Source organism: Staurois parvus, unplaced genomic scaffold, assembly GCF_062004578.1.
Source record: "Staurois parvus isolate SC_StPar_1 unplaced genomic scaffold, SC_StPar_1.0 ptg000298l, whole genome shotgun sequence".
Classification (NCBI taxonomy): Eukaryota; Metazoa; Chordata; class Amphibia; order Anura; family Ranidae; genus Staurois; species Staurois parvus.
Genome location: NW_028318094.1, coordinates 8920279 through 8942009, shown reverse-complemented (window position 1 = coordinate 8942009; position 21731 = coordinate 8920279). Strand labels below are relative to the sequence as shown.

Sequence of the window (21731 nt, the reverse complement as noted above, 5' to 3'; positions counted from 1 at the left end):
TGTTCATTATACATACTTGACTAGCTGGCATCACCTCCTCTGGAGTTTTATATTCAGTATGAATCACTTACACGGTAATGTTTACAGTCTTGTTTTGCTGGTTCCCAAGACACGAGTTGATGAGGGGAATGCAGGAGGGTGGGATGGTGCCATTAACTGCCTAGTTACATTAACATTCTGTGTTCCTGTAAAAAATTGTCACTGCTCACCTGGCAGGGAAAGTATGGGCATCATATAGCCCTGTGATTGATGTAGGCATACATTTGTATATCTTTTTAAATTTAGGGTTTATTGTTTCCTATGTGCAAAGTCAATTCAATTTTCTGCAAGCCAAAATTTCGAACACAGTGTTGTAAGAATTGCAGTACCAACCTTGGCTTGAAGATCCTGGCATTATGCAGGGCAATGCAACAGGTTCTTGTTATTACAGACCTCCATGTGAGGAATGCAGTGCCCGACCCCTGCCCTTCTCACCAACTGGTGACAAACGACTCACTTACATAACAATGCCACTCTCAGCTGTACCCTGCACAAAGATTTTTCAGCTTGCGGGACCACAATCTATGTGCCAGTAACCTGAGAGTGATTGCCACTGGGTTAAAGTGTTACTAAACCCACAACAGTAAAATCAGTCTGTTTATACAGTAAAGCATGCTTGTTATACTCACTGTGGAACCTAAGGGGTTAATCCTCTGCAATTGTGTAAAAAGGATGTTTGATCCTGTCTTCTCTTTTTTTTCTTGGGAGAGTGCATGTGATCAGCATAGGGCTAAACAACACTGTCCAAGCAGAGGGTCAGGGGTATTGCAGCCTCATAGGATAATCAGGGGAGAATGAAAACTCCTCCTACACGCTTTAACCAGTACTCTGCTGGACACTGATAGAAGTCACAAGACAGCTCTAACTGCTGATAAGAAAAGGTATTTAGCAGTTTTCATTTCCATGTTCTGTGTACTGTGGGAGACCAGATATAGTGAATTCAGGATCCTGGATTTAGTAACACTTTAAGTTAATTAAGCAATTAACCCTTTAAACCTCTACCACCACCTGTTTAGGAGGAAACTCACAATCTTAGCAACAACAACTATGGTCTTAGAATAAATGCCTGTAACCCTTACTGTCACCACAGACAGGTATGTACAGAGATTTATGCTACAGTCGCACTCTTCAAGAGACAGGGATTCTTTTATTTTGCATTAATAGCCTTAGACACAGTTTTAACACTTTTAAAAATAGGGTTTAATAATGAAAAAGGTGAAAATGGTGCATATAAGGAGGAGGTGAGGAGGCACTTTAGCCGCAATAGAAGTGTGTTGACACGGTCACGGAATTGCATAGCACCATTGCACATTGCATGAACGCATTTATCACTCATTGTTTGCTTTATGGACTTTGTGATTATTTGAGTGTTTTTGAAGTGTGGACACTTATTTTTGCACTTAACACTTTTGTCTATCCCTTTTTTTAAGGCGTCTACATCATTCTTCATTTTTTATGTGTGTTCACTGTTTTTCATTTTTTATGTGTGTTCACTGTTTTTGAGTCACTTTACCATTAGTGGCACTATATATATATATATACTTTTATTTTTATTTATTTTGGCACCATATTGTATTATTATTTTTGTACTTTTAAGTGTATTTATTTACACCCAGTGGTTTAGTATTTATTGTTGAGTCAGCGCTGCACTATTATTTGTGAATTATTCTACACTGTTTAGGTATCAGTTTTGAGTGTTGGCAGCTTTGAGTGAGGTCACACTTCTTTTTAAAGCACAGGAGGACTCTGTTTTTATTTATTCTTCTCGGTGCATATAAAACATCTACAGAAAAAGGGTGTCACACAGGAACAAAGAGACGATAATGCAACAGAGAAATACAAAAGGGCTGAAAATGAATAATACTTAACAATGTCCTGGGTTGCAGACTCCAATGAATAAGCAAAAACTGCAGCAGCTCTCTCAAGTCCAGTTAGGTGTTCCCTGGATTGATGTTAAAACGAGACTATTGGAATAGTCTCTTTTTCTCTGATATCAAGGGAGTGTTATCAGAGACCATCTGACCAATTAAGCAGTTGAGGAGTGGCCATAGGGTGTCACCGCGTTTATGACTATCATGGCCCTCCCCTACACACAGTTTTATACTAATATTAATATCTTCCATTATGTACAGGTTGCATTCTGGAAACAGGTAGATTATTGTTCAGCATTATATTTCGTGACCAGGGATACCAAAGAGAGTATATCGGATGGGCCTGTCACCCAGGAGGTATCTGACTGCTATCTAACCTTCTGTATACTGTAGCTTAGCCATGTATGATCTTGATTTGTTCGTTATGATTCTCCCCATTCAATTATATTAGGCAGGGCAGGGGGACTCCGAAAGGTCACTGCAGTCCTGACTGCTTTATGATCCCCATTTTAAGGCACGCTATATGTTCCTAGTGCTTAAATTGCCTTACAAACCTTGGGTGACAGAACCAAAGGATTTTGTCATAGTTTTCGGATGAGCTAGAGGGAAGTGTTAATCTGTAGATGTTTTTATGGTCAGCAGAAATTAACAGACATACTGCCAGTACTCAGTTAGCTATATACAGCTCAGGCAAAGACCTTTGTGCTGGTGTTTGCTGTCCCTAAGTTGAGATAATAGGATCTTTGAAGTGTGTTAAAAGGTAAGGCTATGGATTCCATGAATTGAAGGAGGATGGAGGGGGTAAGTCATGAGCTATGCCTCTTCTCATGACGACATGGCTGAGGCATGCACAATGGAAGTTGCAAAGAGCTTTCATGTGCCTAATGCGCACAACCATTACACTCCATAGATGCATATGTTTAGCTTCCTTTCACTCCCCCAACACTCCAATCAGACACAGGAAGTTAAAGAAGAGCCCAGTGTAAGCACATGTCACTGGAGTTATACAGTGTGTGACAGCATTGATTGGCCAAGCTCCATCAAATCGAGAGAGTCACATGCTCCTCCATACCTGGAAGTGACTCTGCCAATATTTTAAACAATTTAATTAAGTCTACCTCTGCAAGAAAGCAATGGATACTTGATATGCCACCAAACTCCTCTTTGTTGCAGCTCTAAGCTTGCTAAACCATTTTCAGCACTCAGCATACTTTGATGTGTGTTGGGTGGTTGGTCCCACTGCACTCAATTGGTTCCTTCTGCCAGAGGAAACCACAGAGCACAACAGGGGGCACCAGGATCTGCACTCCCAAAAAGTGTTTAATGCTGAATATTCTTTGTGAAAGCTTCAATCTTGAAAGAAGCCAGTTATGCAGAATTGATAGCGAGGCAGGTAAGTATTCATTGGTTTCTTTGCAGAGGTGGCTTAAAGTTGAACTCCTGCCTTGTCTTCAGTCTTGCACAGTTTTACAGACTCCCCTCCTGTATTGAAAATGGCTAGTCTGATTTCACTGCACACTCTGAGCTTCTCAAAATGTGCATTGGAAACTGCAACAAGTCAGATAGAGCCACCTCATTTCTTGGCTGGAGAACTTCCAACATCATTAACCGCTTCCCGTCCGCCCTATAACAGAAGTACTGCTACAGGGCAGCACGGGTGTGCAAAATCACGTAGATTATTCGCTGGTGCACGGTGATTGCCGAGCATCTCCGACGGGGGATGGGGGGGAGAACTATTTGTAAACAATTACAGTTGCAAAGCTGTGTGCTTACAGTGAAGCACTAACACAGGACACAGTGTAAAACAACACACAGTTAACCCTTTGATCACCCCACATGTTAACCCTTTCCTGCCCAGTACCATTAGTACAGTGTCATAGCTTTTTATTAGCACTGATCACTGTATTGGTGTTACTGAGGATGTCAGTGACACCAAGTCAGTTCCCCCCAGTGTCAGAATGCCCGCCGCAGTCCTGCAGTCTCACTATAAAGCACTGATAGCCTCCATTACTAGTAAAAAAAAGAAAAAATCCCAGTATATACCGCCATTTGTAAATGCTATAACTTTCACATAAACCAATTAATTTAGACACATTGGGATTTTTTTTTTAGCAAAGACATGTAGCAGAATACATTTTGATGAAATACAATTTATGATGACATTTTTTTAAAAAAATTTTTTAACTGGACATGTTTAATAGCAAAATGTATTGGTTTATTTTTTCAAAATTGTTGGTCTTTTTTTGTGTTACAGCGCAAAAAATTAAAAGCGCACATGTGATTCAATACCACCAAAAGAAAGTTCTATTTGCGGGAAAAAAACGTAAATTTAATTTGCGTGCAGCGTTGCATGACCGCGCAATTGTCAGTTAATATAATACAGTGCCGTAATAGAAGAAATGGCCTGGTCAGGAGGGGGGGGGTAAATCCTCTGGAGGGCAAGTGGTTAACCAATTTCCTCCCCGGCATTATTGTCCCTGGCCTAACCCTTTTATTCATTGAACTTCAGTCATCTGAATCATGGCGGCTCAGCGTCACATGCGTGTGTTACCTAGGGTAGTTGGCAAATATATTTCTGCTAGAAACTTCCATTCCACCTGACTGACAACCACCCAACAAGGCATTTTGATATTTGCATATCTCCTCCTAAGAGCCAGCCTACCTTTTTCATCAAGGAGGAGGACCCTTGAGAGGAATACTGACGAAGGGGGCTGTGATGTTTTCAGGAAACTGACCTCTCCCACCAGCCGTAATTTGCCTTCATGGCATAGAGAAGCAAAGAGACACGTTGATGACTTTACTGAGTTTAAACTAAGGTATGTAAAAATACAGGTTTTTTTCCTTAGCATGATGATGAAGAGGTAGGGAAGAACCAGGGAAGGCAATATATATTCAGATAAAACTTTAGCTTTAATTACATTTTTTTTTTAATATAATCACTTTAACACCATTTTTTATCAGTCGACATCCTTTAAGGTATTACTTTCAAAACAATCTGACCAAAAATGCACAGAGTAACCATGTGAATGGCACCATTCATTTACATTACACTAATTTTCGTACACTAACTACGTGCTGTTAGTGTGAAGGAGGCCAATTACGATGGCCACCTCTGGCGCTCACCTTATCCAAAAGTCAAGGAGAATTTGGTAACTTCAGAGATTTGTTCAAAGCTTACAAACAAAACCCCTGTGCAGGGAATTGCTGCCTTAGCCCGCGCAGCAGTGGCCGGCCAATCAAGAAGCAAACAAGATATATAAAGGAAGCAGGGTTTCTCTTGTGCTAAAATTAGCCTCTAGCCGTTTAAACAGTTTTAAATCTTCCGCTGAGCTTACGATGCTTCTCTGGGTACTAATCAGATGCCACCGTGCCCTGAGCGACAGATGTTGCTGCTGCTCTGTTTAGACGAGCAGGTGTGTGCGTGGTTGGCGTGCTTTAAATACTGACTTAATCATTTATTTTGTTCCTTTTAGGACCATCAAACCCATAATGAAAATGTTTCATTATGTAGAGTTACCAAACTGTGCAATGTATGTAAAGGGACAGGAGAGGAAAGGAAAGAAGAGGAAAATTATAAGGAAACTTGATCAGGGTGTCATCATTTTTGTATACAGGTTTTTGACACAAACAAGGTTTTTGATGTGAATAAAAAGAACGTTATGATGGTTAGACGGAGGAAGGTGCAAAGCTGGCAAAACCCAGGAGAACAGACGCCCTTGTGTTGTAATTCAAACCCCCAACCTATAGCCCCCTACCCCATTATATTATCAGAGGATCCCAGGGCAGGAAAGTTGAGTTGCAACCAGGGGCGGACTGACCATTTGGAAACTCGGGCACTGCCCGAGGGCCCGGGGTCAGTAAGGGGCCCCATGAGATGCCCCTGGTACCTTTTTCATAGGCTTTTTTGAGTTTGGGCAAGGACACAGGGGCCCCATGATCCCCTATTGCCCGGGGGCCCCATGAGTTGTCAGCCCGCCCCTGGTTGCAACTTTGTAGCATATACTGTACAATGAAAGAACGTTAAAGAGAGAGAAGCAGCGCCATCTAAGTGCAGCGGTATAAGCAAATAATTTATTCCAAAAAATTGACAACTCACAATAATAGTAGTCAAATGAGCACTTGTCAAACTGGTGTGAACTGCTGTGCAACTCCTGGCTGGTCCCACTGCAGGCAAGTCTCCAAAGCACTGTCCTTGGCTGTGCTGGTGGGTCCCAGTACTTCCTGGTTGGTGTGGGTCCTCAGGGCAGGCGGGAGTGATGTCAGCTCTATGTACAGAAGCAGTAGGCGTGGCACGCGTTCGGAACATGCATGCTCCTTCATCAGGGCATAGAGGGGGCATATATTAGCAAATGATAGTGGCGGACTATAGGGCCAATATATGCCCCCTTTATGGCCTGACGAAGGAGCATGCATGTTGCGAACGCGTGCCACGCCTACTGCTTCTGTACCTGGAGCTGACATCACTCCCACCTGTCCTGAGGATCCACACTGAGCAGGACGTACTGGGAACCACCAGAACAGCCAAGGACAGTGCTTTGGAGACTTGCCTGCAGCAGGACCAGCCAGGAGTTGCACAGAGGTTGACACCAGTTTGACAAGTGCTTATATGACTACTACTATTGTAAATTGCCAATTTTGTGGAATAAATGATATGCTTATATTGCTGCACTTACATGGTGCTGCTTCTCTCGCTTTTATGGTTCACACAGACTCTCTTCTAGCTCTTTGTGAATCGGTTGCCACTGAGTCAAGCATTGTTGGAATATTCCTTAACCACCTTTGGACTTTAAGGACTTTACTTGTGTGGTTAATATACTAGCCATCACAGTATACATCTGTTTTATTTCTTCTTAGTGCGCCAATTATTTCTCTTGATCTGACAATGAAAGAACAGAAGATCTATGGGAGTGTTACACTGTTGCAGCACACATCTGAAAAGTGCTATTGCATCTCCACCAGATTAAAGAGAGCTATGATTAAAAATAAAGATAGTTCTGACTTTTTTTTACCAGATATCATATAAAATGAAAAAACAGATACTGAGCCTAAATGTAAAGTCCAGGAGAAAAAAACTTTCATTATACTTTATACCTCAATAGCCACAAAGGGTAGAAATCCACTTTGTGTGCACCAGGCACCTTTGCAAATCCAGATATTATCTGGAACATGTAGCAGTGACATCATTACTGGGCTGTTCATAGCCTGTGAATGGAATCTGATGATTGTCAGGGTGCCATTTCCCTAATAAAAATTACAACAAATTTAGGAAATATGGACTGGGATTTTTTATTCAACAATTATAATGTACAGCACTGAGCAAACCTTTTGGTGCTATATAAATACTGTATAATAATAATAATAATTAGGCACAAATAAAGTTAAAAATATTATTTTACCGAACAATGAATGAAAAAATTACCAAAAAAACATATGTTGGCTGATAAATCTATAAAGCCAAAACTGGCCAAATGTTATTCGCACATCAAAACCACTCCACACACAAATCTATTACAGTATAATCTGTTGCAATGATCATATCTTCACACAATTTGCATATGAACATGTTTCGAATTAACAAAATCTTCTTCAGGGGTAGAGGTAGATGATCTGAAATATAATAGATACAATGAAAAAAATTGCTTATATATAACAAACATTTGAAATATACAGCGTCATAGCAATATACTGTATATGGGCAACTTATTTCAGATTTGACAGCACAGCGAATATTGTCACAACAAATAATGTCAAAACATTTGGCCAGTTGTGGCTTTATAGACTTATCAGACAATATATATTTTTATGGGAATTTTTTATTCATTGTTGAATAAAAAAATATCCTTGTCTCCTCCTCCCATGTTCGTCTCCAGGACTTTCACCAGAGCCTCTCCCATCCTCTGGAACTCTCTACCTCAATCTGTCCAGCTATCCCCTACTCTGGCTGCCTTTAGGCGGTCCCTAAAAACTCATCTCTTCAGGGCAGCCTATCACACCTCCAGTTAAACATTTATCACTTTCATCAGCTCATCACCCACAGTTACTGTATAACCTTTTGTACCATTTGCCCCACCCTATTAGATTGTAAGCTCTTATGAGCAGGGCCCTCTTAATCCTCTTGTTTTTATTCTATTGTACCTGTACTGTCTCCCTTTATATTGTCCATATTTCTTAAATTTGTTTTAACTGCACATAGCCTGCGGAGAGAGCAGAGCTGTGGGAGGGGCCCAACAGGCTCCACCCACTCCAGGCTGCCTGTAGCAAACTACAGGAGTGGCAGATACAAGACCAGTCACCTTGCACAAGCAGAGAGACCAGCAGTGATTGGTCTGTGTTGCAGGAAGCTCCTGCACAGACACAAAGTGCATGAGATTTTTCATGATAGTTTATTGCTCAAATGGAAAAAAAATACACAAAAGACACAATTTCCGTAAGAATACACATGGCTCTTATATTTAGACACTATTTGCTTAGCCCAGATTTCATCTTCAAAATGCTATTTGCTCTTTGCACCATTATTTCTCGACACTCTAAGGGTCTTCTTCTTGTTATGGGGGATTCGAATGTTACCTTAGATTCCACACTGGATAGGCGCTACGCACAAGGAGCGACCCCCTCTCATGACTTGGTGCTGGAGGAACGTATGCGCTCTCTTTTGCGGACGGCGGGGCTAGCGGACGTCTGGAGGGAACTTCATCCAACTGAACGCGACTTTACGTTCTATTCTAACCCTCATGACAGTTTTTGTAGAATTGATCATATATTCATGCAGGTCCAGCAACTCCCCTCGGTCCGGCGGATAACTATTCCCTCCTCACCCTGGTCAGACCATGATCCTTTGGTACTCCTCCTTGCCCTTTCCGGGTCAGAATGACGCCCTTTTCATTGGCGCATCAATGACTCTTTACTGACCACTCAGGCTACCTGCCAAGAAATAGAATTCTTCTTACGGACATACTTTACGGAAAACTCGGGATCGGTCTCTTCAGCAGTGCCCCTATGGGAAGCGCATAAGGCCACGGTGCGGGGTCATGTTATACAGCTGGCTGCAGTCCAGAAGCGGGAGCGGGAACGTCGACTCTCGGAGCTTCATTCTCTCCTGGCCTCTGCGGATGCGCGTTGGAAGTCATCTCCATCCGTGGCCCATAAACGTGCTCGGGACGCTCTGGCGACAGAATTGGACCTCCTTGCCTCTTCGGAGGCGGAACGGACCTTGCGTTGGACCAAACATAAATTCTATTCCTGTGCTAATAAGCCCGGTCCCATGCTAGCCAGGAAACTCAATTCTGTGGGGAAACCCCATAAACCGATTCGGCTTCGACTTTCCACGGGTGGCTGTACTTCTAATCCCCAGCAGATTGTTTCCCGATTCTCGGACTTCCTTTCGCGCCTCTATGCTGCCCCAGATCCCTTCCCTGTGGCCCAGGCAGAGGCATTCTTTCAGGACCTCCATCTTCCTGGATTAACCGAGGCAGCACAGGTGGCCCTCAACGCAGGTGTCACTGTACCGGAAGTGCTACAAGCAATCAAATCTTTACGGTCCACCGCGGCCCCAGGTCCAGACGGCTTCTCCGGTCTCTATTATAAAAAATTCTCAGCCCTATTGGCGCCCTTTTTAGCTGCCTACTTTAATGAGTTACGACAGGGCTCCTTGCCCTCTCCGGACGCACTTAGGGCACATATCTCTATGATTCCTAAGACGACCGCTGATGTCCAGGAACCGCAAGCCTTCCGGCCCATCTCTCTTCTTAATGAAGACTTGAAAATATTGGGCAAGATCCTTAGTTTTCGCATCAATAAATATTTGTGTAGCCTGGTCCACAGGGACCAAGTAGGGTTCGTCCCCGGGAGGCAGGCGGGTGATAATGTCCGTAAGGTGGTCCATCTTATACATTTTCTGCAACAACGGAAAATCCCAGGATTCTTACTGTCCTTGGACATATATAAAGCTTTTGATTCTCTATCCTGGGAATATCTGCGGTTTGTGCTGTCTCGCTGGGGTTTCGGGGATTCTATTCTCTCTTGGATTCAAGCCTTGTATTCCTTTCCTTCGGCTTCCGTTAAATACGCTGGGTATTTCTCGGATCCCTTTCCTGTTGGGCGAGGGACGAGGCAGGGCTGCCCGCTGTCCCCGGCGCTCTTTGTCCTGGCGCTTGAGCCACTGGCTTTAGCGCTCCGGACCGACTGCAATGTATCGGGGGTTCCATACGCGGGACAGGAGTTTAAGCTGAGCCTCTTTGCGGACGATGCCCTCTTGACCCTTACTAATCCTCTGACGACGCTTCCTAATTTGCAACGGGTTCTTGAGCGCTTTTCCTTGATCTCGGGTCTACGTATTAATTTGGATAAAACCGTTGCTCTCAATATTACTTTGGCTTCAGATTTGGTTTCGCGCCTACAATCCCACTTCCCTTACCGGTGGGCTTCCTCTTCTCTTGAATACTTGGGCATTCGCTTGACCCCCACCTATGACTCCCTTTTTGCTGCAAATTATTATCCTTTGCTTAGCTCCTTATCTTCTCTTATGCATTCCTGGCAATTTCCGCACCTGTCTTGGATAGGACGGGTTCATTCAGTGAAAATGACCATCTTGCCGAAATTGTTATATTATTTTCGCACCCTCCCAGTGCGGGTTCCCCCTCATTTTCTTCGGTTGCTTCAGGCGAAGTTTATGCGTTTTATCTGGGCCAATAAGCATCCCAGAGTTTCTAGAAATACGCTCTTTGCTCATAGACTCCAAGGTGGTCTTGGGGTACCCAATGTAACTAAGTATTATCAGGCGAGCCAAATTGCCCCGCTGTCTATGTTGCACGCTTCCTCCGATGTTCCTCTCTGGGTCCTGCTGGAACTGCCTAATTGTGCCCCTATCGCACTATCGACACTTCTATGGCTTCCCCCTGCCCTGCGCCCTACGGCGCTGAGTCCGATGTTGCTCCATGGCCTACGAGTCTGGGACTCGGTACGTTACTCCAGTGGCCTGATGTCACCTTTCTTGCCCTTGCTTCCAATCGTTAATAACCCTCTTTTCCCGCCGGGTCTAGATCACCCGAGGGCATTTTCTTGGTGGGTGGCTCATGGTTTCTCACAGGTGCGACACTTTTTGATTTTTCGGTCCTTTCCCACCTGGAATGTCCTCCGGGAGTCTCGGGATGTTCCCCCAGCGGAATTTTTTCGGTACCTTCAATTGCGGCACTGGCTACTCTCGCTGAGGGCCACTTCTGCTTTCCCATATCAGACATCTGCCTTTGAACGGCTTTGCCAGCAGCGTCCGGGCGCCCCGGGCCTTATCTCCCTTCTTTACGCAGCTTTGAACAGATGCTCGTCGCACACTTCTCTTTCATATGTAGTTCAGTGGGAACGTGACCTGGGAGTGGCTGTGGATCCGGAGGACTGGAATAAAGCCTGGTCACTCATAGCTAAATGTTCGTTTAATACGACCACGCTGGAAGCAGCCTATAAGGTATTGTTTCGTTGGTATTGGGTGCCGGCTCGTTTGGCCCAGGCTAACCCTGCCTGTAGTGATCGATGTTTTCGGGGTTGTGGCCATCGTGGCGATGTACTGCATATCTGGTGGTCATGCCCGAGGTTGGTTCGTTTTTGGTCTCGTGTGTTTGGCCTCCTTTTCACTTTGTTTCATCTCTCCATACGCCGGGATGCTCGGTATGCTTTGCTTCATTGCCCCATACCGGGCCTCTTGGCTCGTCAGCAGCGATTGGCTTCCTATTTGTTTTTATCGGCCACTAGGACAATTGCCCAGGCCTGGAAGAGTCCGTTTGTACTTTTTCAGGGGGTGCGGGATCGTATGACTACTATGATGCTCAATGAACAGATGTCGAGTATATGCAATGACTCTCAACATAAATTTTTGAAAATATGGGAACCGTGGTTGCAATATGCCTTTCCCACGCTCCCCCCGGCCAGTGTAGGGAGGTGATGGAGTTTTGTATTGGCGCTCATGGACCCTTGCTCTCTGGTGTGTGTTTTTGTTTTTGTTTTTTCTCTTTCTTTCTTCTCTGCTTTTCTTCTTTCCTTTTCTGTTTGTTTTGATGTGACAGTGGACAGCTGTCTTTAGTTGCGATAATCTGAGTTTCACTGATGTTATTGTAACCTATGTGCCATTGATAGCCCCTACGTGGGCATACGTTTTGCCTTATTGGAATTAGAGCGTTGTCTGCTCTATTATACATTTTCTATCGGTGCAATTGATAGCCCCTGCGTGGGCGTGTTTTGTTGCCTCTGTTTTATACTGTTTAAAATTAATAAAAACCATTGAAATACAAAATGCTATTTGCATATTTTAAATGATCATACACCATAAATAAGAAACGTGGCTCTGAAAAGAAAGATTAGCGAGATAGCAGCCAGCAGGGAGACATAGACATCCGACAAACCCGGAAATGTTAGATGATGGAGATTCTACTCTGGCTCTGCATGAGAGTAATGGTAAGCATAGTACATGATTTTTAAAGAGACGATGTTGTGAATCCTGATGGGGCTTTTTCATGGGTCTGCTGTCATGGCCTTTTGCTTTAAATTAAGCAAAATCGAGAAACTGCCTTCTGCAAGCAAAGTTTTTATCATCTGAAATTCCATTTAGCTTTGCAATACTAAGAAGGAGTGGCCACACACAGGTCCTAATGTTTTACATTCTTTCACACGTATCTAAATGTAGTGCCACAAAGGTACCCTCTGTTCCATCTCAACAAGAGATCCGAGATTGATCTCCTGCTCAGTCAGACCAGAACTGACATTGATGTCACATATTTGGGAAATCTCTGTACTTTCTGATTGTTCCACCATCTTGTGATAGGGGAAAAAGCGGAGCCATGTAATCCCTATGGGTGGCAGGAGGTACGCGGATTTGCATCTGCCTATATTCTCCTGTGTCCAATTAATAACAGCAGACCTGGATACAAACTTACTACATTTCGGCCAACTAACAAACCTGGATGTGGGCAGATTTAGGTGGACGCATGTCAATGGACATCTGGCCACCCACAGGGTTACATTGCCGTCCATTTCTGATTGGTGAAATCAGCTGAAACTGACTGCTGGAATGCCTGTATGAAAGACCCCTATAAATAGTAAATATTTCCATGGAGAGGCTTGTAATTTTTTGGAAATTGCATTGGGTTTGTGTGATATGGGCAGTTTGGATGCAAACCCTGCTTAGCGGACCTGATGTTTAAACCTGTGAAGTGCATCTAAGTAGACCGCAGTAACTTTGAACTAACTCATCAATATTGCAGAACCCCTCTCTACATTTGGAATGCTGTGATTGCGATAATGATGTTTACCTACTTGGAGTTTGTTTGCGATATTATAATATTTCTCTAAGCCGCTGCACTTGGGAAACGTAAACTTTAGAGGCAATACAGCTTACTTCCTATGTGTTTTGTGAAGGTGGTTTTATGATCTGATCCTGACTGTGTGATTGTAAAATGTGTGCGACTCATAAAAGAAGTCTGCTAGATTTGTAGTTTTTTTTTTTTTAAAGATTTTTATTTTCTTATAAGGGATTAAAGCAGGACTCCAGCCAAATATCTGAAAACAAATGAAATGCATATATGTGAATTGTTTTATCTCCTAAGATTTTGGAATTCTGTTCAGATAGTTTTGATTGACCAGATCTAAGGACTTATACATACCATGTTTTTTTGACCTTCAGTGATCTATGTTGATCAATGCAGGCTTAATGCAAGGACACATAAAAAACAACTTTTTCTATGTTCCCTTTTCACACTGTAATATGGTCTGTTGCCCAAAAATGCAGCACGCCTGAATTTTAATGCAGCAGAATGCACCTCACCACATGTCAAGGCACTACAGCGTATTGCAATGCTCTGCCATGCATGGGTTGAATGAACTGTCATTTTTTAAAAATGCATCACACTGCTCCTATACATTGCACCCATCATGTATGTCTTCAGGGCCAATACAAGGGGTGCGCAGGAGGGGCAGCTGCCCTGGGCACTGTGGTATCACTCATTTGAGGTGGGAGGGGATTTGTGTTGGGAGGGTGAGTTTGGGGGGACAGCAGAGGGTAAGAATTTGACTAGGAGGGGACATTTGGGGGGAGGGGAATGTTAGGAGGGGTGATTTGGGGGGAGTTGCATTGGTAGTGGTGGGGGGCTGGGGAAGGAGGATTTGTGCTAGGAGGGCTTTGGGGGTTTGTGATAGAATATGGTAGATTAGGGAGCAGATTTGTGCTAGGAGGAGCAATTTGGTGAGGGGGAAGATCTGTGCTAGGAGGGGGGATTCCAAGGATTTATGCTAGAAGGAGGGATCTGGAGTAGGAGGAGAGGATTTGTGCTTGGAGGAAAAATCTGAGGGGTAGAATATTTGTGCTATGAGGGGAGATTTTTTTGGGAGGAGGGGGGATTTTTGCTGCAGGGATTAGAATAGCAACCAATCCTGGGTATCCTCAGTTGCCACTGTCAGTACATATGCCCTGGAAGATCCCTGGTCAGAAGCAGTGCACTTCTTGTTTCTCATCTCGAAGCTGCCCCACATGACTCTTTACACCATCCTGTGGAGTGGCTCCAGCAGGCATCCAGACATCTTCTCCCACTGACCTGATCTCCACCCCACTTGATGCTTTTACATATGTCAGCTCAGGAGTGTGATATATGGGCCATCAACCAGCATAAACTCCACCTCCACTACCAAAAGAGATTTTCTGCTTGCTCTACCCACACCTCTTGTATTGGGGTGCAGAGCAAATACCCAAATGTCATGTAACTGAGGTATTGAGTAAATAAAATAATGTATCTGTAAATAAGATTGTTCTGAGATCTAGAGAATGTAGGTGGAAGCATTTCATTTCCTGATGCTTTATACTAATCCATTACATTGGGTTTACGGACACTTTAAGGCGAGGGTCAGCAACCAGCAGATTGTGATCCACCATTAGATCTCAGCCAGGTGACTGGTAGATCACAGCCAGGGCTTGCTGACCCGCCATCCCAGAGCAACAAACAGAGTGCAATGCAGAGGAACTACTTGTAAAGTTGGAGCTATAGTAGGGAGCGAGAGCTCTGTCGCGCCGGCTCATGCACCCTGTCATGGCTGGTGGGTGTAGCACCTGCCAAGCAGGACTCATTCACGTGAATGAGGCCACTGTGCAAGTGCCAAGTAACCTTGTACAATACAGCAAAGAAGGCAAAAAAGGGGTTAAAAAGGCAGTGGTGTGTTGTTTTAACCAATTGGACCCCGCAGAAGCAAGCAGTTGCAGAGCATGTGCAGAGTGGCCCCATTTACTTGAATGGGTCTTGAGTGACAGATGGTAGCACCTACCAAAACAACCGGGGGTGTAATTCCTGCTGCAGCATGTGTATACTTTTGGCTGCTGCCTCAGCAGCTAAAAGGGGTAGGGATTGCGGGTGGTAACACCATGACTCGACCACAGGGTTTTACCACAACCCAACTTTACATGTGATCGAGCCCTTAGAGTGCTGCTGCGGATGCAACTAAGGGCTCATTCACAAGGTCAACAGACACTAATGCTCCTTTGCAAAGCGATCCGAGTGTGTTTGACAGGTGGTGAGGAGGCCTTTTAAACACCTGATTTAAATCCATGGTTGTCATGCAAAGCACTCGATCGTGACACGGTAGTACTGCAATTAGAGGTTTAAATCAGGTATGAGGAGGTGACACTGACGGACACCATGCCTGGTGATCTTTGACTTCTTCCATGTTGTTCAGGTAGACCTTCGCGTCTTTAAGGTTCCCTACCCCTGCTTTAAGGGTTTACATACCCTTTAATTTGAGTGTACCTTTCAGACACCCGCTGTTTGCTTTAATATCAGTCATAGCAACAAAGACACCCATTTCAAAGTGTCGGCCTTTTTTAATTGTCTGCTTTTACCCTGTCACTGCTCGCTCGGATGCAGCTCTCCAGTAAATATTACGCATCCCTAGACAAAGTTCACCTGCTATAAATGAAATGTAAAGCACTTAATCTGTTAGATATTTAGCGCTTGTCGGTATTTTCCCAGCAAATCCCCGGGCTCATGCCCTTTGATGGTGTCTCATACAAACGCTAACATTCCGAATCAGCTGCACCACAGACGAAAATGACATTTACATGGCTCTCATAAGCCGTCACACCGGAGGGGTCCTTAAACAAGCAGGGCACGCCAATATTTAATAAACGGCACACGCCATTGTCGGCTAAAATTTGCATTTCGCCGCTGCGCGGCATATTTGGGATAAAAGCTTTTATTTGTGAAGTGATCATTATTTTAACAAAGAGGAGCCACTTGATAATTTCCATTTTAACTCTCCAGTACGCTATCAGCTATTCAGGACGATTATGTTAAATTGTGGCTGTAATCATGTTATTGTCGCACACTGAGGAGGAGGAGGACGTCTTTTCTGATGTTTTAACAAAAAAAAAAAAGACAAAAAAAGCGCACATTGAAGTGGCTACTCACAGAAAATGTTTTATTACTCCAACAATGTGCTTTGGTATGTCCCCATTACACATCATTAGTATCTTTATCTTTTACATCATTGTACAATCATGGTTCTCAAAGTTTTACAGTGTATGTTATCCCTAGCAACCAACTTCTCTTATTTGGTACCTTATGGTCTGTTAAAGAGACCCTGACGCCAAAAATTGCAGGTAAAAGCACAGAAAAATCAAGTATTTTAAATTTATTGCAGCATTTTTCCTTTCCATAAATTTTGTTTTGGCTTGCTTGTGCCTCTGAACTGGCAAGAAAATGTTACTATTTAGGAAGAGCCAATTCACTAGCACAGCCACCCCTCATGCTTTTCAGGGAGCAGGGGCGGACCCGGGGTTATGCTTTTCAGGGCCCAGGGTCAGTAGGGGGCCCCATGAAATGCCCCTGGTACCTTCAGTCCGCCCCTGTCAGGGAGTGTTTAATTACTGTTGGTGCTGGCCCAGCTCCTTCACCCTGCTCTCACCTTTCTACAAAACCTTGATGCAGCTGCAGGGGGAGGAGGGAAGGGTAATACTTTTGAGTGTCACTTGAGAAACAACCCTCAGAATCTCGGCTTTTTGGATGTTTAGACAAAGGAGGCTATTACAGGTAGATACCATGTCTACAACTATTAAATGTACATAAAACCTTATGGCACATTTTTCTTGGAAAGAATGGTTTGATGACAGGGTCTCTTTAAATGCTGCATTCCAATTGTTGGACCTCTATGAGTAAACTCTAGGAGGGGTGAAACATGTTAGAGGTGTGGCCTAAGAGTGATGACTGTGTCTACAACCAGCTATACACAATAAACTTACCATTGAGGCTTCTGTGGAGTGCGGTCTTATTCCTTCGATTCAGATTGTTCAGTTATATCTCTTAGATAAGTGCAAGCATACTTGTTGTTCCTGCCAGAAATCCAATGAGCTAATGACTTCCTGTGCTCTCTGCCTGTGCTGGTTTCCTTTAATCCTGTCTCAGGGTGACAACGCTGCTCCTTCATAGATACAGTACAGTAAGTGGGTGTTATCACTTTAGCACACAACGTGTGTTACTGGCAGGATCACCACGTAAAAGCAATAAGAAAAAAGCCAGGAAAGAAAACTAAGGCTTAGTTTACACTTGTGTTTGGTAGGTGGTACAAACACTTTTTTTTTACTGCCCCCCAACCACTCTCCCTAGCTGCAAAGGGAGCTGTTGGGGGGTATACAAATGCAGTCGCTATGCAAAGCAAAAATGATCCCCACTGTCAAGTAAATGTCAATTGATTGGGGCCATGTTGCAGGCAACGCATATGGTTGCATTGCGGTGGTGCAGGCTTTTAGGGGCAACATAACACCTCCTCACCGCCTGTCAAATGTCCTCTGAAAAGCAGTTCACAAGAAATTGCTCTTCAGAGTACCAACGCCAGTGTAAATGAGTCCTAATTCAGCTGTCACATGTACTGGTAAGCTACAATGTACAGTATGAGTATTACTGGCAGGATCACCAGGTAAAAAGAAAGAAAACAATTCTGATAGAAGAAAACTAATGCAGTCACTATATCTAAGGACAGGAAAGCTGCAATATTGTCCTTGGGTCTAGAGACACTTTAGTTTCACTGCTGAAAATATGTAAGCCACAAAACCATTCTGGAGGGTAGCAGGGCACTTCAATGAATTTAATCATTGAGCATTAATCCATATGCATTTATATTCCATTTTAAACACAGAATATATATTGTGAATGATCATTAACAAAAAAGAATTGAAAACCTGTCTTGTATATAAATGTGTTCAGAAGTGGCCAGGGGCGGACTGACAACTCATGGGGCCCCCGGGCAATAGGGGATCATGGGGCCCCTGTGTCCTTGCCCAAACTCAAAAAAGCTCATGAATAAGGTACCAGGGGCATCTCATGGGGCCCCCTACTGACCCCGGGCCCTCGGGCAGTGCCTGAGTTTCCAAATGGTCAGTCCGCCCCTGGAAGTGGCAGTTCCTGCACTTCCTAGGACTGGGGTGGTCGGTGCACCTTTCTGTGACTGAAACCTATGTCTGTCTCTGTGAATACTGTTTATAAGTAATCTGGGGATCTCTGAACCCCAAATTTTTACTTGTTTGTAATGCAAGAGACTTGTTCCCAAATGCGCCCACTGCAGGGGGGCACTGCCTTTTTTAACTACTAAAAACCTGCTTTGGGTGAATGGGTCGTCTTCAATGGCCAGTACTGGCTGCCAAGTGCGATGGGGTGGGGGGGGGGGACAATTTTTGCCATGCCACAACATGCACACTCCCATCCAATGCTTTGCCTTTGCAGCTGAAAGGTGAGGCTGTTGAGGGATGGTAAAAACACAGTTCTACTGCATATTTTTACTGTAACCCCCTTCCTCAACTGCAACTGTAAATAAGGCCAAGGTCCGGTTTTTGGAAGGGCTCAATTTTTCACAACCGCCAATCAAGCTTAAACCTGTTCTGGAATTTCTGGTTGGAAATCTTGCAACAATGAATTTACAGAGATAAATTGAGTGGACTTTTCACGTCAGTGTGGTTGCAATATTTGCTTGATAACATTAGCAATTCACTAGCTGGTTTCACTTGAAATTACTCTTCAACTGTTTATTCTTTATTGATAACAGCTCTTCTTTAAAAAAGAAAAAACTGTTTCCCACATTTTAGTCATTAGTGTCAAATTCCTCTTTAATTCAATTTTCTTTACCATTCATGATATTTGTAACATGTCTTTCTGTTCTCCGGTTTATTCCCACTTATAATAACACATCACCTCATCTTTCTTATCCCCTCTCTTGAAAAGCAGCTACACCTTGTATCAAAGCGATTAGCCCGAGTGAAGGATGGACTACTGGAGGGGCCACAGTCATCATCATAGGAGACAATTTCTTTGACGGCCTACAAGTCATATTTGGAACCATGCTGGTGTGGAGTGAGGTGGGTGTCTATTAAATCATGGTACAGAATGACTGATGAACTGTTCTGTCCACCAGTACGAATCACCATCCAAGATGCCTTTGTCATGTTGTTATCTTTGTTATCTTATCCAATCCCAAAACCTTTTTTTATGTTTTAGATAGAGTTTTGAGGAGTTAGAACCCATGTCAAGTTTTTATTGCTGTCTGTATTTGTGCTGGTGACCACTGTGACTTAGAGAAAATCCAGAATTTTGTGTTGTAACGAAAAAAAACAAAAAACAAGGAGACGAGGGGCATTCGAGTCAAACCATGACTTAATTTTACAGGTATAAACATTTTTCAATGGTGACATTTTCCAATGGAGACATTTTCCATTTTCCAATGGAGACATTTTCCAATGGTGACAACTGTCTAAGAGAGGAATTTCTTACTTTGGAAATGTTATTGTGTCTACACATTCCTGATGTGTCTACACATTGACCCTGGTTTGCTAAAGAAATCGAGCATGTTCACTGTCAAAGTGAATTTTTCTTATCTTAGTGAATGATTTGTAAGAAAATTAAAATTTACTTTGAAAGTGAACAATCTCTGTTACATTAGTAACTTCACCTCACCACCTTTAAAGTTGAAATCCAGGCAAAAAATGTGTGATTATATGAGCCAGGTGCATTCTTTCTTGAATCTTGGTGCCTCAAGTGTATGTCTTCTAGATTTGTGCAGCAATCCAGCACAAATCAACTCAAGTACTTGCTTCTGTGCTAGATTTTAATGTACGAGGGGCATTCGAGTCAAACCATGACTTAATTTTACAGGTATAAAAAGTGATGCAATACTACATGCAGAAGTAAGTGCTAAGTGTGTCCTATTACTGATAGGCAGCGCATATTTTGCATACCCGTTCAAAGATCATTAATCAAAATGGCAGACAACAGTGTTAGTGATTGCATGGAACAGAGAGTGGTGATGAAGTTTCTTGTTAACGAAGGCATGGATATCTACAGAAGACTTCAAGCATAGAACAGTGATGAGATTCTCAGCCGCAATAAGATATTTGAATGGTGTAAATGTTTCAAAGATGGCTGTATGTCTATCAGTGACGATCCCGGCCGTGGTGGTTCCCAGCCCACAGCAGTCTTTCCTGTGAACATTCACCACGTGGAACGCCTGATCCTGGATAATCAATGCATAACCTGTTGTGAAATGGACCCCTAAAACAGTTCCTTGGAGGTCAGCATTTCAGCAGTGATGATGAAGTGAAGCAGGCTGTCCTAGGATGGTTCAGGCATACTGATACATTTTTCTATGCTGAAGCTTTCCTGGCATTATTTAAATGCTGGGATAAGTGTATAAATGTAGCAGGGGAGTATGTTGAAAAATAAATGCAGTTTCCACTCCTTTAAATTTGTTCTTTTATTATATAAACTCAAAATTCCCAGGTTGACTTGAACACCCCTTGTAATACAGACCAGTTAGTGGTGCTCTCTCGTCTTGTGCATCATGATTGGTCTTGTATTCGCCCCCTCCTGCAGTTTTCAACTTGTAGTAAATGGAGCTGCAGGGTCCCACCCACAGCTCTGCTGTCTGTACAGGCATGGTGCAGCAGCCTGATGATGTCAAATATATTTTCCAAGAGAATATTGGAATTTGTAAATGCATTTGGTGCACGCAAAGCGGATTTATATCCTTTGTGTCTATTGAAGAATATATTTCAATACATTTTTGTGCCTGGAACTTGTGTATTTACATACAAAATACTTTTTTTCAGTTTTAGATGGTTAGGGAATGGTTACAACTTCTGTTATTTTTTTTTTAATTGTCTGTGTCCCATTGGGAAGTGGAAATGAAAGGGAGAGAAAATAAACCTCTGTAAAGTGAGGGAAATCCTCTTTTTGATATTTGGCTTCAGAACAAGTGTCCCATAGGATTATTGCTCATCTCTTGGTCTGGTCACAGCTGTACCATTTTGAATTTCCCATCTCTCTCTGTCCTGGTGACACTAGTCATGAAACAAATAGAAAGAGAAAAAGGGGCACAGACATAAAATCTGACAGTGCTTGTACCTTTCTATATCTATCCAAAGCTATTTAAAATGTTTTTGCCGTTAGATGCACTTAGGCCCTTATACACACTAGGCATAAAAAATACTGCTCATAAAGGCTTTTGTTGATTTAATTCAATGTTAGCCTATTTGTCCATGCACATTTGGGTGTTTTCAAGCGTATTTGCAGAGGAGCATTTTCAGGCTGAAAAAAAAACATCACAAGTGCTTTTTTGAGAGGAGCCAAAAAAAACCTTGACGTGCATAACTGCAGCATTTAGGAGAGTTCACCGTTTTCAACTGTGCATTGATTATACTTAAAAACAAGTAGATGGGAATGTTTGGGAAAAAGATGCTTATAAAAGTAAATTCCCATAAAATCTCATAAAGTCTTGTGCAATAAGAGCCACTATGAACATTTTTATGCTACTTTT

The 21731-nt window shown here is 43.1% G+C and overlaps 1 protein-coding gene across 4 annotated transcripts in view; it reads left to right on the top strand.

The window, feature by feature from the left end:
* Positions 1-21731, top strand: part of EBF1 (EBF transcription factor 1) — a 530057-nt gene that overhangs the window by 413549 nt on the left and 94777 nt on the right. For 2 of the 4 annotated variants that reach the window (XM_089682858.1, XM_089682856.1), the window contains exon 9: positions 19148-19278. In XM_089682858.1, the coding sequence (XP_089538984.1) occupies positions 19148-19278 (131 nt within the window). Of the gene's footprint in view, positions 1-19144; positions 19279-21731 lie in introns of all 4 variants that reach the window. The other 2 variants (XM_089682857.1, XM_089682855.1) reach the window with 1 other exon arrangement.